The following is a 17,670-nucleotide window of genomic DNA, read 5'->3' on the forward strand; positions in this document are numbered from 1 at the left end:
ACGCCTGCAAAATATGGATAGGTTACTGCCAAGACTGAGCCTGGGGCTTGCATTCGGCTTTGCAATAGGAATCATAATATTTGTTCATCGTAATCAAAAATCAGACAGAGAGGTAAGCCACAATGTAACTGTAACTTGTTCTTAATCCACTCTACCAGTAGAGGATGAAAGAAGGTGTTGTGAGAGATATGGAGAGACAAGAACGCAAGAAGCAAAACCTCCTCCTCCTTAAAGAGCAACAGGAATTGGAACAAAAACTAAAACAAAGAAACGAATAACTCAATTTAATGCAATCAGTATTAATTGCTGGAGACGCCATGTTTATAAACTAGTATCTATGCACACAGGATAAAAAAAGAAATATTTCAGCATAAAGATTATTTATAAGAACAAATAATTGTCAGTACGCCTAACTATTAAATGTATTGTGCATAAAAAAAACAAGCATGTGTGTATGAGAGGGAAGAGAGAGAAAAAGGATAGAGATTACAGTGTAAGAGAGAGAAAAGTAACTTGACAAAAAGTCACAGCACAAACACACACAATCAAATTCTACTATTAATAATAATAATAATATAATAATAATAATAATAATAATAATAATAATAATGGATATAATATAATATCATTACGTAGTCAACTAAATGAATATTCCCCCTATGTAGTAGTTTTGACGCCTTCCTCTTCCATCTTTTCATCCTTGTCTTCTTTTGGTAGAGTATCTGTGGTAGTAGTGGTGTCTTGTGTGGTCTCCATCTTCTCATCTTCTTCCTCTTTGTCTGGGGTAGGAGTTTCATCAGTGACTTCAGTGATGCTGTTATCATTAGCTTGTAAGAGGTTCTCATCCTTTGGCTGTAGAGAGGGAAAAGAAGCAAGGAATAACAGTGCTCATGGCTGCAAAAAAACACCACTTCTTCTTGTAACCAACCAGGCGTGCTAATATTATATTATTAATGCCTTCTAATGAGCACCTTTTTCCAATTATTATTATTTATAGTATTAATGAATTATTGAAGTTGTGAAAGATTCATAACGGTGTCTTCGAGTAGTAATTGTTGAGGTACATGTACATGTAGCTGTTAATAAATCATAGTACACTTAACAACTTAACATACATGTATGTATCACAAAAATTATAACAAAGGAAAACTCTCTCCTGGCCATTTTAATAAAATACGCTGTACTATATAGTACATGGTCTTTCACCGTCTTTGGCCAAATTTTTAAGCAACTTCAAAAATTCCCTAAAAATCCAATCTAATCAACTCAAACTTCTAAAACAAGTATATATGTATCAAAAAATTATAAAATGGAGAATTCTCTCAACCATTTTGACAAAATTTGGTCAAAGACCAAAGGCCTTTGGCATGATTTTTGAGCAACTTTAAAAATTCATAAGAAATTTAAATTTAATCAAAATCAGCTAAAAGTTGATACACAACATAAGGACATGTACATGTATATCTGTCAAAAAATTATTAAAATAGAGAATTTTCCTAGCATTTTTGACAAAATTTGGCTAAAGACCCTGAACTATGCTTACAGAGTCTTTGGCCCGACTTTGGAGTAATTTTAAAAATTTGTAAAAAATCCAATTTTAATCAGATTCAGCTCAAACTTTCTAAAAAATGTATAAGCATCAGGAAAAAAATTATAAAAACAGAGGCTTCTCTCTTAGCCATTATGACGAAATAATCTGTACTATAGCGCATAGCCTTTGACCAATATTTGAACAACTTTATGCATCTACGCGACATAAAAACAAGTACATAGGAACAAGGAAATGTACATGTACATTGTATGCTACATCATTGATAAAACTTCCTGCTGACTAAAAAATCAAATGTCATTTGGACTATACATTTGGTAAGTACAGTATACGAGGGCCTTATTTAATGCCCTGGACTGGAGTGTACAAAGCATTAAACAACTAAACACAAATAGAAACTGTATGTGGTTCAATTGTCAATTCACTTTTAAAAGTACATGTACAACCAGGACATGCAACAAAAGAACACTGTACATAATGACCAATAATTATTAATTAATTAATTCTCCACCCACTGCAACGTATGTGTACATAAGACACAATCAAACAACATGCGGACATAAACATTCCTCAACTTCCGATCATGACAGCAACCTAACATTAACAGTACAATATAGTACAATATGCCACCCACAAAACAGGAAAAGGAAAATACTGTACTAGCTACATTTTGAAGCCAAAATTTTCTAGAATCAGTCAAGTATCTAAAATATTAATGAGCTCATTTAGTGAAGGACATATCAATAATACCAGTCTACCAGAATATATAATTGACATTATAGAGTAGCTTCCTTGATCACCATAAAACTACATGCATAGACTAGCCCATATGGTACTTAATTTTTTCCCAGATAGTACTTAAACTTTCTAGATATATCATGAACATTAATGTGATATACTATGTGAACCACATACATGGACATTGTACATGGACTATAATACAAAATTCGTAAACCCTACATACATGTACATGCACACCGTACATTATCCACTATACACGTGTAGTGCTACATTGCATACATGTACATGTAGTCTGATAAATTATGACTCACATAATCCTCCTCCATCACGCCAGATATGTGTATCTCATTACCATCAGCAGTGAGTATTGACTTAAAGTCGGACTGAAAGTCAGGCGGTGCATTGCTTGAGTCACTCTGCCCAGTAAAGTTGTCAGGAAGATCACCAAATTTGTCTTTTGTTAGCTTTTGTAAGTGCTCTGAAATAAAGCTTTTCCTAATGGACATGGAGAAGGTGTGAGATAGTGGTGACACAATAACAGGGGCATATGTTATATATTTACTTGGCTGGCACACAGTAATTGTCAGGAAATTCCTGGATTAACTGTTGCAATATGTAATTTTCCTCTACCTCCAAAGGGTCATTAGCTGCCTTCACCATTTCTTGAAAGAAAAACAAAAAAGGAAAAGATAAAACAATAAAGAGATAATCTTAAATAATACCTTTTAGTTTCTCTTCAATCTTTTCCTGTGCCTCTTTCTGCAATATTTTCTCCTAATTAACAAAAGGAGATAAATAATATATGAGACATATAAACTGTATGTACATGTATGAGTGTGTGTGACTGATTACTTTTTCAATAGCCTCTTGAGACACTTTAGGGGCATTAGGAAATACCACTAATACTACACTCATGTTATCTCTGCTGTTCTATGTATGACAGAGACAAAATAAGGAGGAGAGAGTAAGCCAAACAATTCCTTCAGCCGAAATCTTACTTTATTTAAACAGAGATCGATAAGATCGTTGCAAATTTTCTCTAAATTTGCCGTCAGCTCTAACTGACGTCTCACGTAACTCATAACCTCTTCATTGCTCATGACATCATAAATACCATCACAAGCTAAAAGGAGAAACTCATCATTTTCACTGTCGCGAGGGAGAATATCAATCTCAGGTTCAGGGGAGACCAGCTGCTCTTTCGCAGGAATTGAGTTGTTTCTTTTATAATCAAAGTCTCCTAGTGCTCTCGATACAGCCAGTGATCCATTAACACGTTGCATGATAACACTACCCCCTGCCTTCTCTATCCTTTCTTTCTCACGGGCGAGGTATGGTTTATGGTCCTCAGTGGCAAACTTGACCTTTCCATCTGAGCAGAGGAAGCCACGTGAATCCCCACAGTTGGCCCAGTAGATGTGAGTCGGAGATATCATTACAGTGATAGCCGTCGTGCCACTGTGATCCTCACCATTGGCCCACGTGGGGTCTTCCCTTATTTTGCTGTCTAGTTTTAGGAAACCGTCGTAAATGGCCTGCTTGATTCTTTCTTTGGGTTCTTCGGTTGATTTACACTCGTCTAAACTGGCCTTTAAATCATCCAACATTATACGCAGTATATGATCAGAGCAGTACTGTGATACTTTAGGCCCTGCATGGCCATCAAAGACACCAAAGAAGCTCCAGTTTTTAATGAAGTCCGTGTCACATATGTGAGAGTCCTCCATCTCCATTCTCCATCCCTGCATGGCCGAGACGGCATATCTGATGCCATAGCCCTCACCAGAGCTGGTGACCTTGTCTGTTTTTGGCTTTTCGAGGAATGCTCCCATATCTTTTTAACTTGACGCAGATCAGAAAGGGGCTGGTTTGGGCGTAGTTAATCGATACTTTCAAGTACGTTGAGAGCGGTTACAGAGACGTTGACAAGAGAGAAGATATATAAAGTAGATTGTAGCTGTGGTTGAAAAGCCTCAAGAGGAGATTATTGCTCGGCTGTTTTAGAAATGCCCCAAAACACTTAAACTGGTTGCCATCTTATCTACATATAACAGTAATCCTCCGGAAACAACCGGATACATTGCTCTTGTACGCATGCTCAGTTATGACGTAATTATTACAACACAACAAAAATAATCTATTAATAGAAACAAAAATAACCAAAAGCAAAAAAATTAATAATTCTTTTAATAATAATAATTAATTCTCTCTCTCTTAAAATCGGGTAACAGTAATAATTATAGGCGAATGCACACACAGGGCATAAAGGAAAAGAGTTCCTAACTACAGCATTTAGCTACATTTAAATGCTAAACATTAAATTGAGTCAATAATAAAGCAAAACTACAGGTGGGCCCCTCAGAGTTCGCTCTGTCCAAAGAGAGCGGTGGAAAAGGACTGATAATCAAGAGCACCTTCAACTGCCCCAGGCCCAGTGTAAGGGTTCATACGCTGAATACAATATTCAGCTTGCTCTGGGGGGAGCTCCATCTTGAGCTGAGTCTCAGTAATATATGGCTATGAGGGAAAGAAAGAGAAAGGGAAAAAAGAGATGAACAATAAACAATATACATGTACATGTAAACAGGTACATGTACTGTACATGTATATAAACTAAAGTTGTGCCTCTACATGTAAACTAAACTAAAGTCCCGATTCTATTTGTACCTTATCACCAGCAAGAATCTTAAACGAGTTCATGACTTGATCGGCAGTGTCCTGATCAACGGTCTCTTTAGTCATGAAGTCAAGGAAGGACTCAAAAGTAACGTAGCCAGTCCCATTGGGATCACACTGAGCAAAAAGACGATCAAGCTCAGGATCACTCGTCTAGCAAGGAAATAAATCAAATTAATAGTAACAAAGATTAATTGAATTACACATAAAAGTTTAATTAATGATAATGATAAGTAGTACAGCATTGATAATTGATTTACATCTACAAATCTGCACGTAGTACACATAGTTAATGGGTGTGGTCAATTACAGTGTGAAGAGCAAAACTTTTGAGATTAGCATGTACCACATGTAACTGTAAAATTAAAACTCTAAAAATATTCAATTGCTGCTAAGGGTGTGGCACCATTTTATTCTATTTTAGTAAAGTGCTATACATGTACGTTATAAATAATCAGAGGGTGTGGCTTACAGGGTCAGTCCCCAGGGCATAACCGAGGGAGAGGAGACAAGAGCGGAACTCATTCTTATCGAGTTGACCAGAGTTGTCCTTATCGTAGTGATTGAAGGAGGCACGGAACTCTCTCAACTGGTCTTCGGTGAGACCCATAGTGTCCCTAATGAGTATCTGGTTCTCCATCTCATTGATACTGCGACTGATGTTAGTGTTCAGTTGGCGCCATGCAGCACGGAGAGCCTGGATAAAAGAGAGGAAATTAATGTATGCAAATACCAGTACATGAAAATGTAACTTGTTGTACCTACTACAAGTAACATGTGTAGATGTACACATGTTACTTATGAACATGTTATGAACATGTATATGATGTACATACAATAACTACATGTACAGTAAAAAGAAATTGAAACATGAGAAAAATAACTGCATGTACTCATGTAAATTAAAGTACAAGTAGATGTACATAAGCAAAATTCCTTACAAAGATTGCTAGGTGAGGATGAGCTAAAAAACAAACTTCATGAGTGAAATTCGGTTAATGACCCTGTACTATAGTACAGGGAAATTGGCCCAATTTTTGAGCAAATTAAAAAATACATTAAAAATTCAATTTTGATCAAAATCAGCTCAAACTTGCTACACAACATACATGTAAAGCTGACAAGAAGCTGTGTGTATGAACACTAAACTAAAATCCTGTGGAGAATCCTGGTACATGCATACACATTGTACATGTAAATCTTTAAAAAATAACTAAAACAACAACACAGAGCTTTTCACTTACTTCAATGGTGTATCTAGTGTGAGGATTATCAAAGACCATGGCTGCCTGCATTTGTTGATTGGAGTCCTCGCAGGCATCAATATTACTCTGGAAGCTTTGGACTTCTTCATGGAAGGCCTTGAGGGATGCCAGCTGCTCCTCTAGCGTCCCCTGGGACTGGAGGTTGAGCTCAGAGAGGGCGGAGTTCTTAGCATCAATGTAAGCACCAGCTGTGTTAGCTTTAGATGCAAAGTCCTGGCGGAGTGTTTCGTTATCTGAAATAAAAACAAAAGAGGAGGCACATTACATGCACATGATACAAAATACATATGTACATGTACATGTACGTAGATACAGTACGTACAGTACATTGAATTAATATTACAGTATGTGGATCTAAGCAGTTGTTGTATTGTACATGTACATAAATGATGTGAAAAGATGTACACAGTTGCTTTTCGTGTGATCAATGGAGAATCGTGTAGACCACATTAACTGGACAACATGTGAACAATAATCCCAGCATTGATATGACTACAGCTACAGTACATGAACATCATGTACGTACTGTATATATAATAACACAAATGTACAGTACATTATGGAAGAAAAATAGCAAGAGGAATAGCTATTTCAGTGTATACCAATACCATATAAAAATATCAAAATACAATATAGTATACTAAAATATCCAAATAGTATACTAAAAGTACACAAATAGTATACTAATAATACCCTAGTGACATGTTGATGTTATAAACTTACGGTTTTGCTTCTGAAGCTCCTCCTCAAGGACTACATCATGATTAGGTACAGCATCCAAAAGAGAACACCATTTATTATAGACATCCTAAAAGAAAGAAAGAAAGAAAGTAAAGGTTTATCCCACTCCACAAGCACATGTACTATACCTCAGGAGTCAGGGTTGTGTATGGATTCTCAGTGCTACCAAGCTCAGCCATGTCTTGAACAAGACTGTTCAAGCTGTCATACTGTGCACTGGCCTCTTGCAGTGGCCCGTTCTTCCATGTCTCATTGGTAGCTATCAAGGCTTCTGCATCAGCAACATTGTCACAGACGGGGACCTCCTGAAGGTCTTCAAAAGCATTGTCCATCCAATTATTGAAAGCCTGAGAGAGAGGAGAGAGAGAGAGAGAGAGAGGGGGGGGGAGAGAGAGAGAGAGAGAGGGGGGGGGAGAGAGAGAGAGAGAGAGAGGTGAACATGTACATGCCATATGAGTCACCTCAGGCCAGAAGACATTCAATAAGTAATAGTGTTACACTAATTATAAGAATATCAATGGCTTCACAAGTGACATTTCAATACACAAGTGCATTACTAGAGTATAATCTAATTGTGAGTGAATGCATCGGAATCCATATTAGCTAGTAATTGAAAGGACTGTTTACAACACGTAGACCATACATGAACACTTTACTAGCATATGTGGGCGGTCATGTGTACAAATGATGATACTTACAGCAGCACGCTTAGCAAACTCGAGCCTCAACTGATCAATACGTTGCTGTTTCTCAAGAGCAGTCTAGGGAAAAAGAGAGAGAGAGAGAGAAATGATCAGGGTAGGAAGTACAAGTACTCTTCTACCTGTATTCTTGTGGACCTGTCCTCTGAGAGCTTTTGAAGATCAACAAATGATTGACGTATTTCCTCAAGACGCTTATTGACAGAATCAGAGTCATGATAATTGAGCTCACTGTGTTAGGGAGGGAGAAATAAAAGCTGGTTTAATGGTGTACATGTACATGTACATACGTTAGCTCATTGGCAATGGCTGCTAGTCCTTCAACTCGACTTGTCTCAGCCTGCAGATCAGTCTCAAATGTTTGATGGATCTTTTGCAAAGCCTAAAAACAAAAAATTAACAACATTAGTTGATGAGCACTTATTGACACGTGTACATGTACACGTACTTGAATTCCTGCTAGGTTTGCCTCCTCCAGGTCATCATTGCGTTGGAGTTCTTCAGCACGTCCTGAAGTCCACTTCTCCATGTTGGTTGCCTTTCTGCTAAACTTTTCAGCCAAGACTTCAAGCCTCTTCAATCTGAAAAAATAAAAATTAATGTGTGTAATTGTGTATACAAGTACATGTACATAGTGCTGTATGGTCCCTACCTTCTCAATTCACTCAATATGTATTCCTCACTGTCCTTCTCTGCTTCTTCCAGCTGCTTCCAGCGAGCATTGATATCCTACAAAATAATGTAGCAATAAAGACACAAAAATATTTAGAATAGGAAGAGAGGGGGAGAGGATCAGGGAAAGAATAAAGATCAAGGAAGGACACTCACAGATACTAGTTTCCCCTCAGAAGGAACATAGGCAGGCCTGTTGCTGACTCTCAATTTGGTCTGTAGCGTATGGAAATGAGTCTCAAGCTTTCCCTTCTCTTCACTCTTTGGTGGTTTGGTAACTGAAGCGTACTGTCGGTACTCCTCCAGACGGGACTATGGGTAAGAGGCTATGAAAGACATGTAACTAGGAGGAGAGGAGGGTACCTGGGCATCTTGAAGGGTAGTTTCAGGAGAGCGATCCTCCAGCCAGGGCATAACAGAGTCAATCCATGCTAGGAGCTATGAGAAGGAGAAAAAGCTAATTACTACACATTTAGATGAACATGTTGATTTAATTGACAAAAGAACTGAATGGATCATTAAACAAAAGAAAGTGAGTAACTTTATGATATGAGACAACTCAGACAAAAGAGGGAGAGAGAGAGAGAGAGGGGGGGTTCTTACATCACTGGCCATGGTCTCATACTGCTCCATGAGTTTCTCATTCTCCTGGTTGATGTTAAGGACTTTACCAATCCTCTTGGCAGCTGTCTCTGCCTTCTGTCCCTGAGCAAAGCAATGATAATAAGCTGAGACGTAAGTCATGATGGAGCGCTCATCTGGACGTGCTGATGCATGTATATCTGCAAAAAAAGAAATAATAAAAATAAATACATGTACATGTAGATGTAAACAGCTTGAAGTACTAGTACACATGTTGTCTGCCAATAAAAGTATGCAATCTAAGAATTATTTTGTTTGATAGAGACACGCCTTAACTTGTACAGCCAAATGGAGTAGGAACAGAATACATTGACCAAAATAATAATAGCGATGATGGTCAAGATATTCATTCTTTAGAAATTCCAAATATTTCAATGAATAAATGGATGAGTGACATGGAATGTGGAATATATAAAGTTCACACATACATGTATATATATATGAAGGTTATGTACACATACACATGTATTATCGTATGTGTGATCTGTGAGCATGTGTTAAGCATGTGTCCGCGTACTACATAATAACATGTACACAGTTTTGCACATGAATGTGTCACTTATGACACCAACAACTCCATACAATACAGGGTACATGTACTGTACATCTAAGACCAATTAGCTCATCTCTCTCTCTCTCTCTCTCTCTCTCACCTTCAGCATCCAACATCTTTGGGATATCAAGGTGTTTTTCGGCCACATCGAAGGCAAGGTTGAGGTTATACATATCATTGCTCTATAGGAATGCAAAAGTACAAACACTAGAGTCTCATACAAGTACACAAGCCTCATAAAAAGATCAGGCACATGTACAGTGTACATGTATGATGATTACAATATGCAGCATGTTTGTCTTACCTTTTTGAGGCTGTCATAGTCAATGAGGTCAGGACGGTGACGATGGATGAGAGCACAGAAAGCAAGACCATCCTTGAAACTGAAAACAGATAGAATTATGACTGAAATAAACAAAAACTGGAAAGCATGCATTCAAAAACAATGAAACCAAACACACACAAACTCTTCCTTTACCAATCACTATGAAGCATCTCTCCCTATTTCTCTCTCAATAATTGGACTAACAGTGCAAGGCATGACAAGGAGCAACACACCAGATTATAACCAAATATGGTAATAATAACAGCTAGAATTATCTCTCTCTCTCTCTTTCTCTCACATATACATGTATACATTGATAGTGTAATAATAGCACAAGGAAGGCTTGGGAGACTGTGGAAGGCTTCTTGCTATTCAATGGCCCTTCATTGGACAGTCTAAATTTATGGTGGCTAGTCTAAACTGAAATCAGTGATAAAACTAAAATTTAATTTTCCCCTCATTTCAATAGTGCCTCCATATCAACTGTGAAGCCATGACAGATTACATAGTCAATGTCTGTCATAATGAAGTTAGTGTCAATTTATTATCTTACATGTATGTACACAGCTTAGCTAGGCTGAAAACTCACTCACAAACAACATAGTACTCCCTACATTATCTCTTAAGTCATTTCCATGAATAAAAACATTACCATAGTACAGTTACTAGATGCATAAACCGGTTTAAAGAGCAAGTTTAGAAAACAGGTCTCTGCATGAGAGGCCTCCTGTTGTCGGGTTTAGAATAACAGTACATTAAAACCATAATGGTGTAGAGCCACTCAATTGTTAGTGTTAGCCAATGAAAACAAATAAGGCAGTTGCTTTTGGACCAATGGGAAAACATAAAGGCATTAAGATCATTTGGGAGAGGTGGAGAGAGTGAGAGAATACATTTAGAATGTGTATGTGTGTGTATGTCTGCTGGGAAGGGGAGAGAGAGATAGAGGTATACTTACCTGGTGTGGAAGTTATTAACATTGACATTCTTGTATGGCTGTGTCTTTCTCTGACACCACAAAAGCAAACCTTCTTTAGCTGACAACTCTGAAAATATCAAATAGAAAAGTGTAAGGAGAAGACAGAGAGGGTGCAATACCTTCAACCGAGATATCTTGAATAGCAAAGCGAAGGATGATGGTCCAAATCATACCGAGCGTCATCTTCAGGTTACCATCGCAAATTTCTAAAAGAATAACAAATAAAATGTACATAAAGTATATGTACATGTAGTAGTAATAATAAATAATTATTATGAGATAGGAACGGAGATACAAAGCAAGATTAGAAAGAGGAAACGTTAATATGAAAGTGTGCAGTTTGCTACCAATAACAATTAACCTTCGGCTCCGATTCCAACAAGCTTCACTCCCTTTTCTGCAATGAACCCCAGGGCCTGATTCAGGAGGGAGATCTTGTGTACACGAAGTTTGACCTTCTTCTCTCGTGGAGTGATCTTCTCGCCGGAGATGACCTCCAGGAGCCGAAGGAGAACCATGCCATCTCTGAGGTCTTGGTCGATCTCTTTGATTTGAATGCCAACCTTCCTTAAATGCGAGTTGCACCAGGCAGTGAAAGTCTATGTACACGTGTGTGTGTATATGGAGAGAAGGATATTTTAAGTAATCATTATTGTTGCTTTTATGCACAAAAGGCAAAGGAGATATGTTAAAGGAAAGCAGTGAGGCCCTTTTGATAAGGATACAAGGCGAGAGGAGGTGGGAAACGTGCAAAGCGTGTGCCGCGTCACGTCTCACCTTCTTCTGCTGGCGCTCCCAGGCAAGGTCGAGAAGCAACTTTTCATTGATGTCGTGTTGCTGTCCGGTGTTATCTTCCTCCTCCATGTTTTCTACAGCAAGTGCCAAGAGCTAAAACCACCAGTTGTGAATAATTGAGAGACAAGATGAACCCTCGCCCGAAGACTCTTTTGCTGTCCTGCAGCGTGCACTATTCACTGCCAAATAAGGTAATTGTAGGCGTGGCTTGAAGATGTACCGTAAATGTTTAAATAAACAACGAGACCACTAAAATGACAAACATGACTTGAGTAATTCCATACATTTGTAAATAAAAAATAAAAATATAGACTCTGATATTTAGTTCTGCTAACACATATGTACACACACACTCGGGCAAGGTGAGGGCTGAGCCCTTAATGTTTTAAATTCTTCTAACAAGAGGAATTGTCCAGTTTGAATGGCTGGGCTCTATAGTGTTGATCTTTAAGCAGTATTTCGGGTAGCTTTTGATTCGAGCCTTTGATCTTTAGCTCGCTCTGTAGTCTTGAGAATCTCTCTATCACCATGTCCCTGCAAGTTGCTGAGCAAGTAAGAAATTTAAAAGGAACATTTCTCATCTCACAGAACTCTATCAAACAAACCTTGAGCTGAAAGCCTACAGGAATAGAAAATAAAATTGATCCATCAAATACAACCATCACAACTACATCTATTTAGTACATGTATAGAGACAGAAAAAAATGCATCGCTAGCTTATAATAGTCCCTTTAATACACTCACCATTTGTTTCCTGATCTTCCATTATTCTCTTGACAGGCGTCAAGCAGTGCTCACACAAATCAAGAGTGATTGATTTCTCTATGATATCTGATCGATGTTGCTCTGGCAATGGTATACGCCAGACATTGAGACCAACTGCACTCTGAATTGATATATCAGACAACTTTTGAACAATGTCCAAAGTCACGAGCTGTTTCTTAAGAGGAGAAGTATAAGTGATGAAGTGATTCTCATCTTTCCATTCAGGGTTCTGTTCTAAAAGGTTCTCTTGAAGGCCTTCGAGTTTCTTGAGGTTATGCATGTGATAGAGTCCTCCTGGGAGACTCCGAAATAGGTTTCTAGAAATGTCAAGGTGTTGGAGTTTGTTCAGCAAGCGTATGGTGATAGGGAGGTCATAGAGATGATTGTGAGATAAGGAGAGGGACTCAAGGCTTCTAAGACGACCAATGGAGGGATGCAAGTGACGTAGACCGGTCTTACTGAGAACGAGGTTTTTTAAAGATGACATGTCACCAAACTGTGGGATAAGAAAAAAATGAAAATGGCATTCCAAATGCCCAAACTTTCTATTTATGGTACAGGGATATTCATGTCATATGCATCAATAGAAATCAGCATTTTTAGACTGCCATTAGTAGTAAGAATTGGCTCAATGTTTCTACTTTCTGCATGGCATAATCAATAACCTTTATTCAATGTAACTGATGATGAAAAGAAACATACTTACCATTAAAGAGGAGCCGGGTAGAGACAAATTTGAAAGATTTAGCTCTACGATAAAGTCTAAACTGACAATAGCCATTAGAAACTTGTTAGGAACAGGAACGACTACAAAAAATACAAACTTTCTGATGATAAAAAAAGAAATATTTACTTTCATTCCAACCTCCAGAGTGAACCAACTTGAGAGGTCTGGAGCCCTCACATGCTTTGTGTAGAGCATTTATCAAATATTCTTCGGACTCATTAGTCTAGGATAAACCTGATAGTTAATATTATAATTCTCTAATTGGCTTGCTTTTGTATCTTCTATGAAAATGGTGTCACCTTTTAGTTTAACTTCAAAAGGGCTCTTTTCCGCCATGTTAAAAACCAAAAGGGTTAAATTAATTTTAATCACGCCCATAAATTGACTTCCGGTTTGTGTTCTAAAAATAGATTTGCATCTCATAAGCAGTCTAAAAATAAACATGCTCCAGAGCAGGTCAGCAAGTATAAAAAGGAAATTGCAAAGCAGATGAGGCACAGAGTTAAGAGCAACATTGCAGCCTAACAATCATGACAGCCACTACTATTGATAGATTCTTCTTCAGAGGAGACATTCAAGAAAAGATGAGTGCATCACATCAAGTCTATGCAAATGAATTGATGCAAGGACTGAAGGAAAGGAAAGAAATGATACTGGACTTTGATGCACTTCAATCATCCATTGATCCAGCACTTGATTCAAAAGCACTGACTAATGGTGAAGACAACCAAGAAGAAAAAGTACATTAGTCTCTAACATAATGATCCAAATTATTAATGATTTAAATGTTCTTACTATCTAGTTTGATTATGAATGTTTCCTGACAAGCTATTTCTGTACTATTGATGCATTCAAATCATTAGAAATATTCAAGCTCAGAGGATATGCAAGAGCAGGTAATACTTAATACTCCGTTGGGAGCACAAATCTCATTTTTCGATCATCCTTTTTAAGGTCCAAAATTTCCATTGATGGAAGGAATGAGACAGCTGTATGATCTAACAGAATTAGACCTATCACAGAACAACCTCCAAACTGGTGACTTACAAGAACAGCTACAGGTAATGCAGTGTCACATTACTATGACATACAAAAAATTGACCTCATCTTATCGTTTGCATTGCAGTTATGGTCTCTGGTCGAGTTGAAAACCTTGAGGCTTGACAAAACTAGTTTGACAAAAGTCCCTCCATCCATCGGTAGACTGAGAAAACTAGAAACCCTCTCCCTCTCATCTAACAGCCTCGAAACACTACCACTGACCCTGGGGTATTGCAGTAACCTCAAGTACTTGGACCTCACAAAAAATAAGTTCAAGACTCTACCAGGTGTCGTCTTAAAACTAGAGAAACTGGAAGACCTCAAAAGACTCGACAACGACCTGGAGCAACGCTCAGATGGCTACGAGTCATGGCCTCACATAAAAAGGATCACAAGGACACAGAAGGCAAGCAGAAATCCAGACAGCCTCCAAGCACTTACATCATGCACTGTCATGACAAGTCAAACTGACTACTGGGCAGAAAAGGCTCTCCCACCAAGACAGTGCCAGTTATTGGATAGCTATGCAACGGAATACAGGTTTTGCCACAACTGCCATCAAGCAAACTCCTTAAAAAGTAAGTAGCTATTACTAGTTGTTTAAAGTAGTAAGGTTAAAGTTTAAAGTTGTATCAATTGTATTACTTGATTTTATTCTATTTTTAACTTTTTGATAATAGTGATTGAGGTCAGAGTTCTGCTCCTTAAATTTGCTGAGCTGACAAATGTTCCTATATCCGTCTTCTCATGTCAAGACTGTGAGAGTGTAATAACCAATCACTTCAGTGACATACAAACAAAGCTACAAAAGGAAATAGACAGCGATTATGAGAAAGAGATGGCCGAAGCAATGAAAGAGTTTTTAAAAGATCAGCCAAATGGCGAGTATCGCCCACCTGCAATAAGACGGCAAAGACGTACAAATGGTAGGAGACAACATCAAAGACGAAAGTGTTCAATAATGTAAAAAATAGACACACAAAAATCACAGACTTAAAATCATAAGAAATTGTTCCATTTTATGTATTTGTGTATGTTCTTTAGCGCATGTATGTTATTTATAATTTAAACAATCGGTTACTTCTAAAATCGTCTTGTCAATATCGTCGTCACTAGAATATATCGTTCTGACAGACAAGTACAGCATAAGTTCTTTTTCTTGCACTCTCGTCTAAAAATACACTTTTTATGTCGCTGTCTTTAAAAATGACCCTTACTAGTTTCTTCAATGAGGATCCATCCCATTCTGGAGGAAGAGGCCTGCCAGTCAAAAACCAATCTTTAACTCTTTCTGCAACAAGTTCCACAGAGAGTCTCCCCTCTCCACCGGAGGACATGTTTAGCCAGTGAAAACTATCCTCCCTTTTAAACCAAACCATCTGCTTACAGGCCAACTGTCTATAAAAAAAGAAAAGAAAATAACAGCCAGAGCAATTAAATAATATTACCTAGTGCTAGCCTGGTAGTCAGAAATAAACTCTAAAAACTCTTTCCTAATGGTGTTTCTGTCAGTTGCATGATCGTCACATGGTGAATGAGGAAAGCCCCAAGATTCCGATAAATACTTGAGTGTTTCACAATAGCCTATACTCTTCCCTGGAGGACTCTCAGCCACTAATCCATGATTCCTTACAAGATCAATTACTTCCTGTAATATACATTATAGCTTTTAATTTTTCCTCCAAAAACTGAAATGAAATACAAAATAGTGTTTGTATCAGGCTTGGGGTCAATTACAAAATTTCATTTCAATTACAATTACAATTACTGCCATAGATGAGACACTCAATTACAATTACAATGGCAATAGCTTGCAATTACAGCATTAATTACAATGATCTTAATTTTACTCATATCATGACAAAAATAACAGTGATTTTTTACCCCATTGCATTGAGTTTTTAAAAGTTTTGTTAATCAGTGAACATAATCAGGCTTACAATGCTGAAAATTCACTCTAGGGGACTAATATAGGTAGAATATCAAAGTAAGATTGTAGGCACAATTACAGTCACAATTACACAATTACAATATGTATAACCCAATTACAATTACAATTACACACTGTAATTGTAATTGACCCCAAGCCTGGTTTGTATAATAGGCATTACATACAAAGTAAAAGTATAAACAGACTGTGGGATGAGTCATGATTCACAAAAAATGAAAAACTTTATAAGTCTTCTCTACATGTACATATCACCTCTTACTTTTAGTAGCCCATTCTTTGTCATTATCTCACATCTTTCATCAATACGCCTATACAGTTGAACACGAGGCATTGTTAAAAATAAGCAATGATACGAATAAGGAAGTTTAACTACACAACAACAAAAGTAAAAATATTGATAACAAAAACAAAATCAAATGGGTGTACCATCATGCTTGTCTACTTTAAAGGATGTCACTGTCCTAGAAAAAAGTGATAAAATTTATTTGCACATGCTACTACAAGAACCTACAAGTATAAGATAAAAATAATTAATTCTTCACCTTCCAGACTGTATGCATATATCCAGCCCTCTCTTCAACCTGTACCAGTCATTACATTGAACCACGGCTGCATATGTAGGATCAAGAGACTGCAGACGAGAGAAACTTTACACAACAATGAAATAAAAGAGGAGAGACGGAGGGGAGACGAGTGACCAAGTACCTTTTATCCCAGTCTCCTCCATCCTCTGCTAGGAGCTCATCAATGTAGGCACGAGAGGACTCGGTAGAGGGTGGAGCTCCGGTTTCCCCACCCATTAAGAAATTGAAATAGAAACTGGTCCCTCCGACTACAATAGGGACTTTTCCTCTTTTGATAATATCCTAATAATGTAAGAAAAACATCCATTATTTCTTAATCAGTACTAGATTGATAATAAATCCAGTGCTTTTTTGAGAATAAGAAATTTGCAAGATGAAGATTTATGAAATGAAACAATAACTGGAAATTTGATTTCGTAAATCACAAGTTGTTATTATTGTAAAAAACCACCATTAACCATTATTATACTATAACGCATGCATACTTACAATCATTGCTTCGTTGGCAAGTTGGCAGAAATCAGCGACATTGAATGGAGTCCTGACATCAACTACATCAATCATGTGATGCCTAACCTCATCTCTAATGCTCTTATCTATCTTAGCCGACCCAATGTCCATACACTTATATACCTAATCATCATTCAATTATTATTAATGAGGTAACACCCACGCACCTGAACTGAGTCTGCAGACACTATTTCTCCCCCAAGTAGTTTAGCTAGCTGAATGGAGAGGTCAGTTTTACCAACTGCAGTTGTACCAGCAATGAATAACACTGTCGAAACAATAACCAAGATGAATTTAAAACAAGATTTACCTGAAGGCAACCCACGAGACGCCATGTTGTAATTCCGTGTCCGGAATATCTGCGGAAGTGTTCAGAAAACATAAAACACGTGGTTTCCGTATAAACATCCGGATACTTTCTGTAGACTACTCCGGTTACTATAAGTTTTTACC

General features: G+C 37.6%; 5 protein-coding genes across 6 annotated transcripts; 1 reads left to right on the forward strand and 4 right to left on the reverse strand.

Moving 5' to 3' along the window:
- Positions 1-349: 349 nt before the first annotated feature.
- LOC100632919 (protein phosphatase 1A-like) lies at positions 350-4,357 on the reverse strand. Its single transcript, XM_011405509.2, has 6 exons — positions 3,289-4,357; positions 3,143-3,220; positions 3,013-3,064; positions 2,853-2,952; positions 2,602-2,785; positions 350-852 (listed from the first exon to the last, which is right to left on the reverse strand). The coding sequence occupies exons 1-6, from the start codon at positions 4,120-4,122 to the stop codon at positions 658-660; spliced, it is 1,443 nt and encodes a 480-aa protein (XP_011403811.1). The 5' UTR covers positions 4,123-4,357; the 3' UTR covers positions 350-657.
- A 107-nt stretch (positions 4,358-4,464) lies between these two features.
- Positions 4,465-11,833, reverse strand: LOC100633045 (alpha-actinin-1-like). Its single transcript, XM_003386434.3, has 20 exons — positions 11,622-11,833; positions 11,206-11,443; positions 10,964-11,050; positions 10,824-10,911; positions 9,845-9,923; positions 9,641-9,722; positions 8,949-9,127; positions 8,709-8,783; positions 8,502-8,657; positions 8,326-8,402; positions 8,122-8,254; positions 7,964-8,055; positions 7,796-7,904; positions 7,671-7,733; positions 7,101-7,319; positions 6,955-7,039; positions 6,211-6,464; positions 5,439-5,663; positions 4,958-5,119; positions 4,465-4,807 (listed from the first exon to the last, which is right to left on the reverse strand). The coding sequence occupies exons 1-20, from the start codon at positions 11,706-11,708 to the stop codon at positions 4,649-4,651; spliced, it is 2,649 nt and encodes an 882-aa protein (XP_003386482.1). The 5' UTR covers positions 11,709-11,833; the 3' UTR covers positions 4,465-4,648.
- Positions 11,834-11,867: 34 nt separating this feature from the next.
- LOC105312672 (leucine-rich repeat-containing protein 39-like) lies at positions 11,868-13,485 on the reverse strand. Of its 2 annotated transcripts, none has more exons than XM_011405510.2 (5): positions 13,402-13,485; positions 13,258-13,354; positions 13,111-13,211; positions 12,384-12,900; positions 11,868-12,258 (listed from the first exon to the last, which is right to left on the reverse strand). In XM_011405510.2, the coding sequence occupies exons 1-5, from the start codon at positions 13,465-13,467 to the stop codon at positions 12,035-12,037; spliced, it is 1,005 nt and encodes a 334-aa protein (XP_011403812.1). In that variant the 5' UTR covers positions 13,468-13,485; the 3' UTR covers positions 11,868-12,034. The 2 variants fall into 2 exon arrangements, with proteins under 2 accessions (XP_011403812.1, XP_019851752.1); XM_019996193.1 differs by having other exon boundaries at positions 13,431-13,447.
- A 141-nt stretch (positions 13,486-13,626) lies between these two features.
- LOC109581781 (leucine-rich repeat protein SHOC-2-like) lies at positions 13,627-15,242 on the forward strand. The gene is made up of 5 exons (XM_019996191.1): positions 13,627-13,871; positions 13,934-14,027; positions 14,086-14,192; positions 14,258-14,750; positions 14,853-15,242. Exons 1-5 carry the CDS (start codon positions 13,662-13,664, stop codon positions 15,137-15,139), a joined length of 1,191 nt encoding a protein of 396 aa, XP_019851750.1. The 5' UTR covers positions 13,627-13,661; the 3' UTR covers positions 15,140-15,242.
- LOC105312673 (tRNA dimethylallyltransferase-like) lies at positions 15,127-17,567 on the reverse strand. Its single transcript, XM_019996192.1, has 10 exons — positions 17,528-17,567; positions 17,385-17,485; positions 17,197-17,340; positions 16,829-16,989; positions 16,666-16,770; positions 16,550-16,584; positions 16,383-16,492; positions 15,621-15,820; positions 15,390-15,570; positions 15,127-15,343 (listed from the first exon to the last, which is right to left on the reverse strand). Exons 1-10 carry the CDS (start codon positions 17,550-17,552, stop codon positions 15,227-15,229), a joined length of 1,179 nt encoding a protein of 392 aa, XP_019851751.1. The 5' UTR covers positions 17,553-17,567; the 3' UTR covers positions 15,127-15,226.
- Between the last annotated feature and the right edge of the window lie 103 nt (positions 17,568-17,670).

This window comes from Amphimedon queenslandica, unplaced genomic scaffold, assembly GCF_000090795.2.
Source record: "Amphimedon queenslandica unplaced genomic scaffold, v1.1 AMPQUscaffold_13420, whole genome shotgun sequence".
Taxonomy (NCBI): Eukaryota; Metazoa; Porifera; class Demospongiae; order Haplosclerida; family Niphatidae; genus Amphimedon; species Amphimedon queenslandica.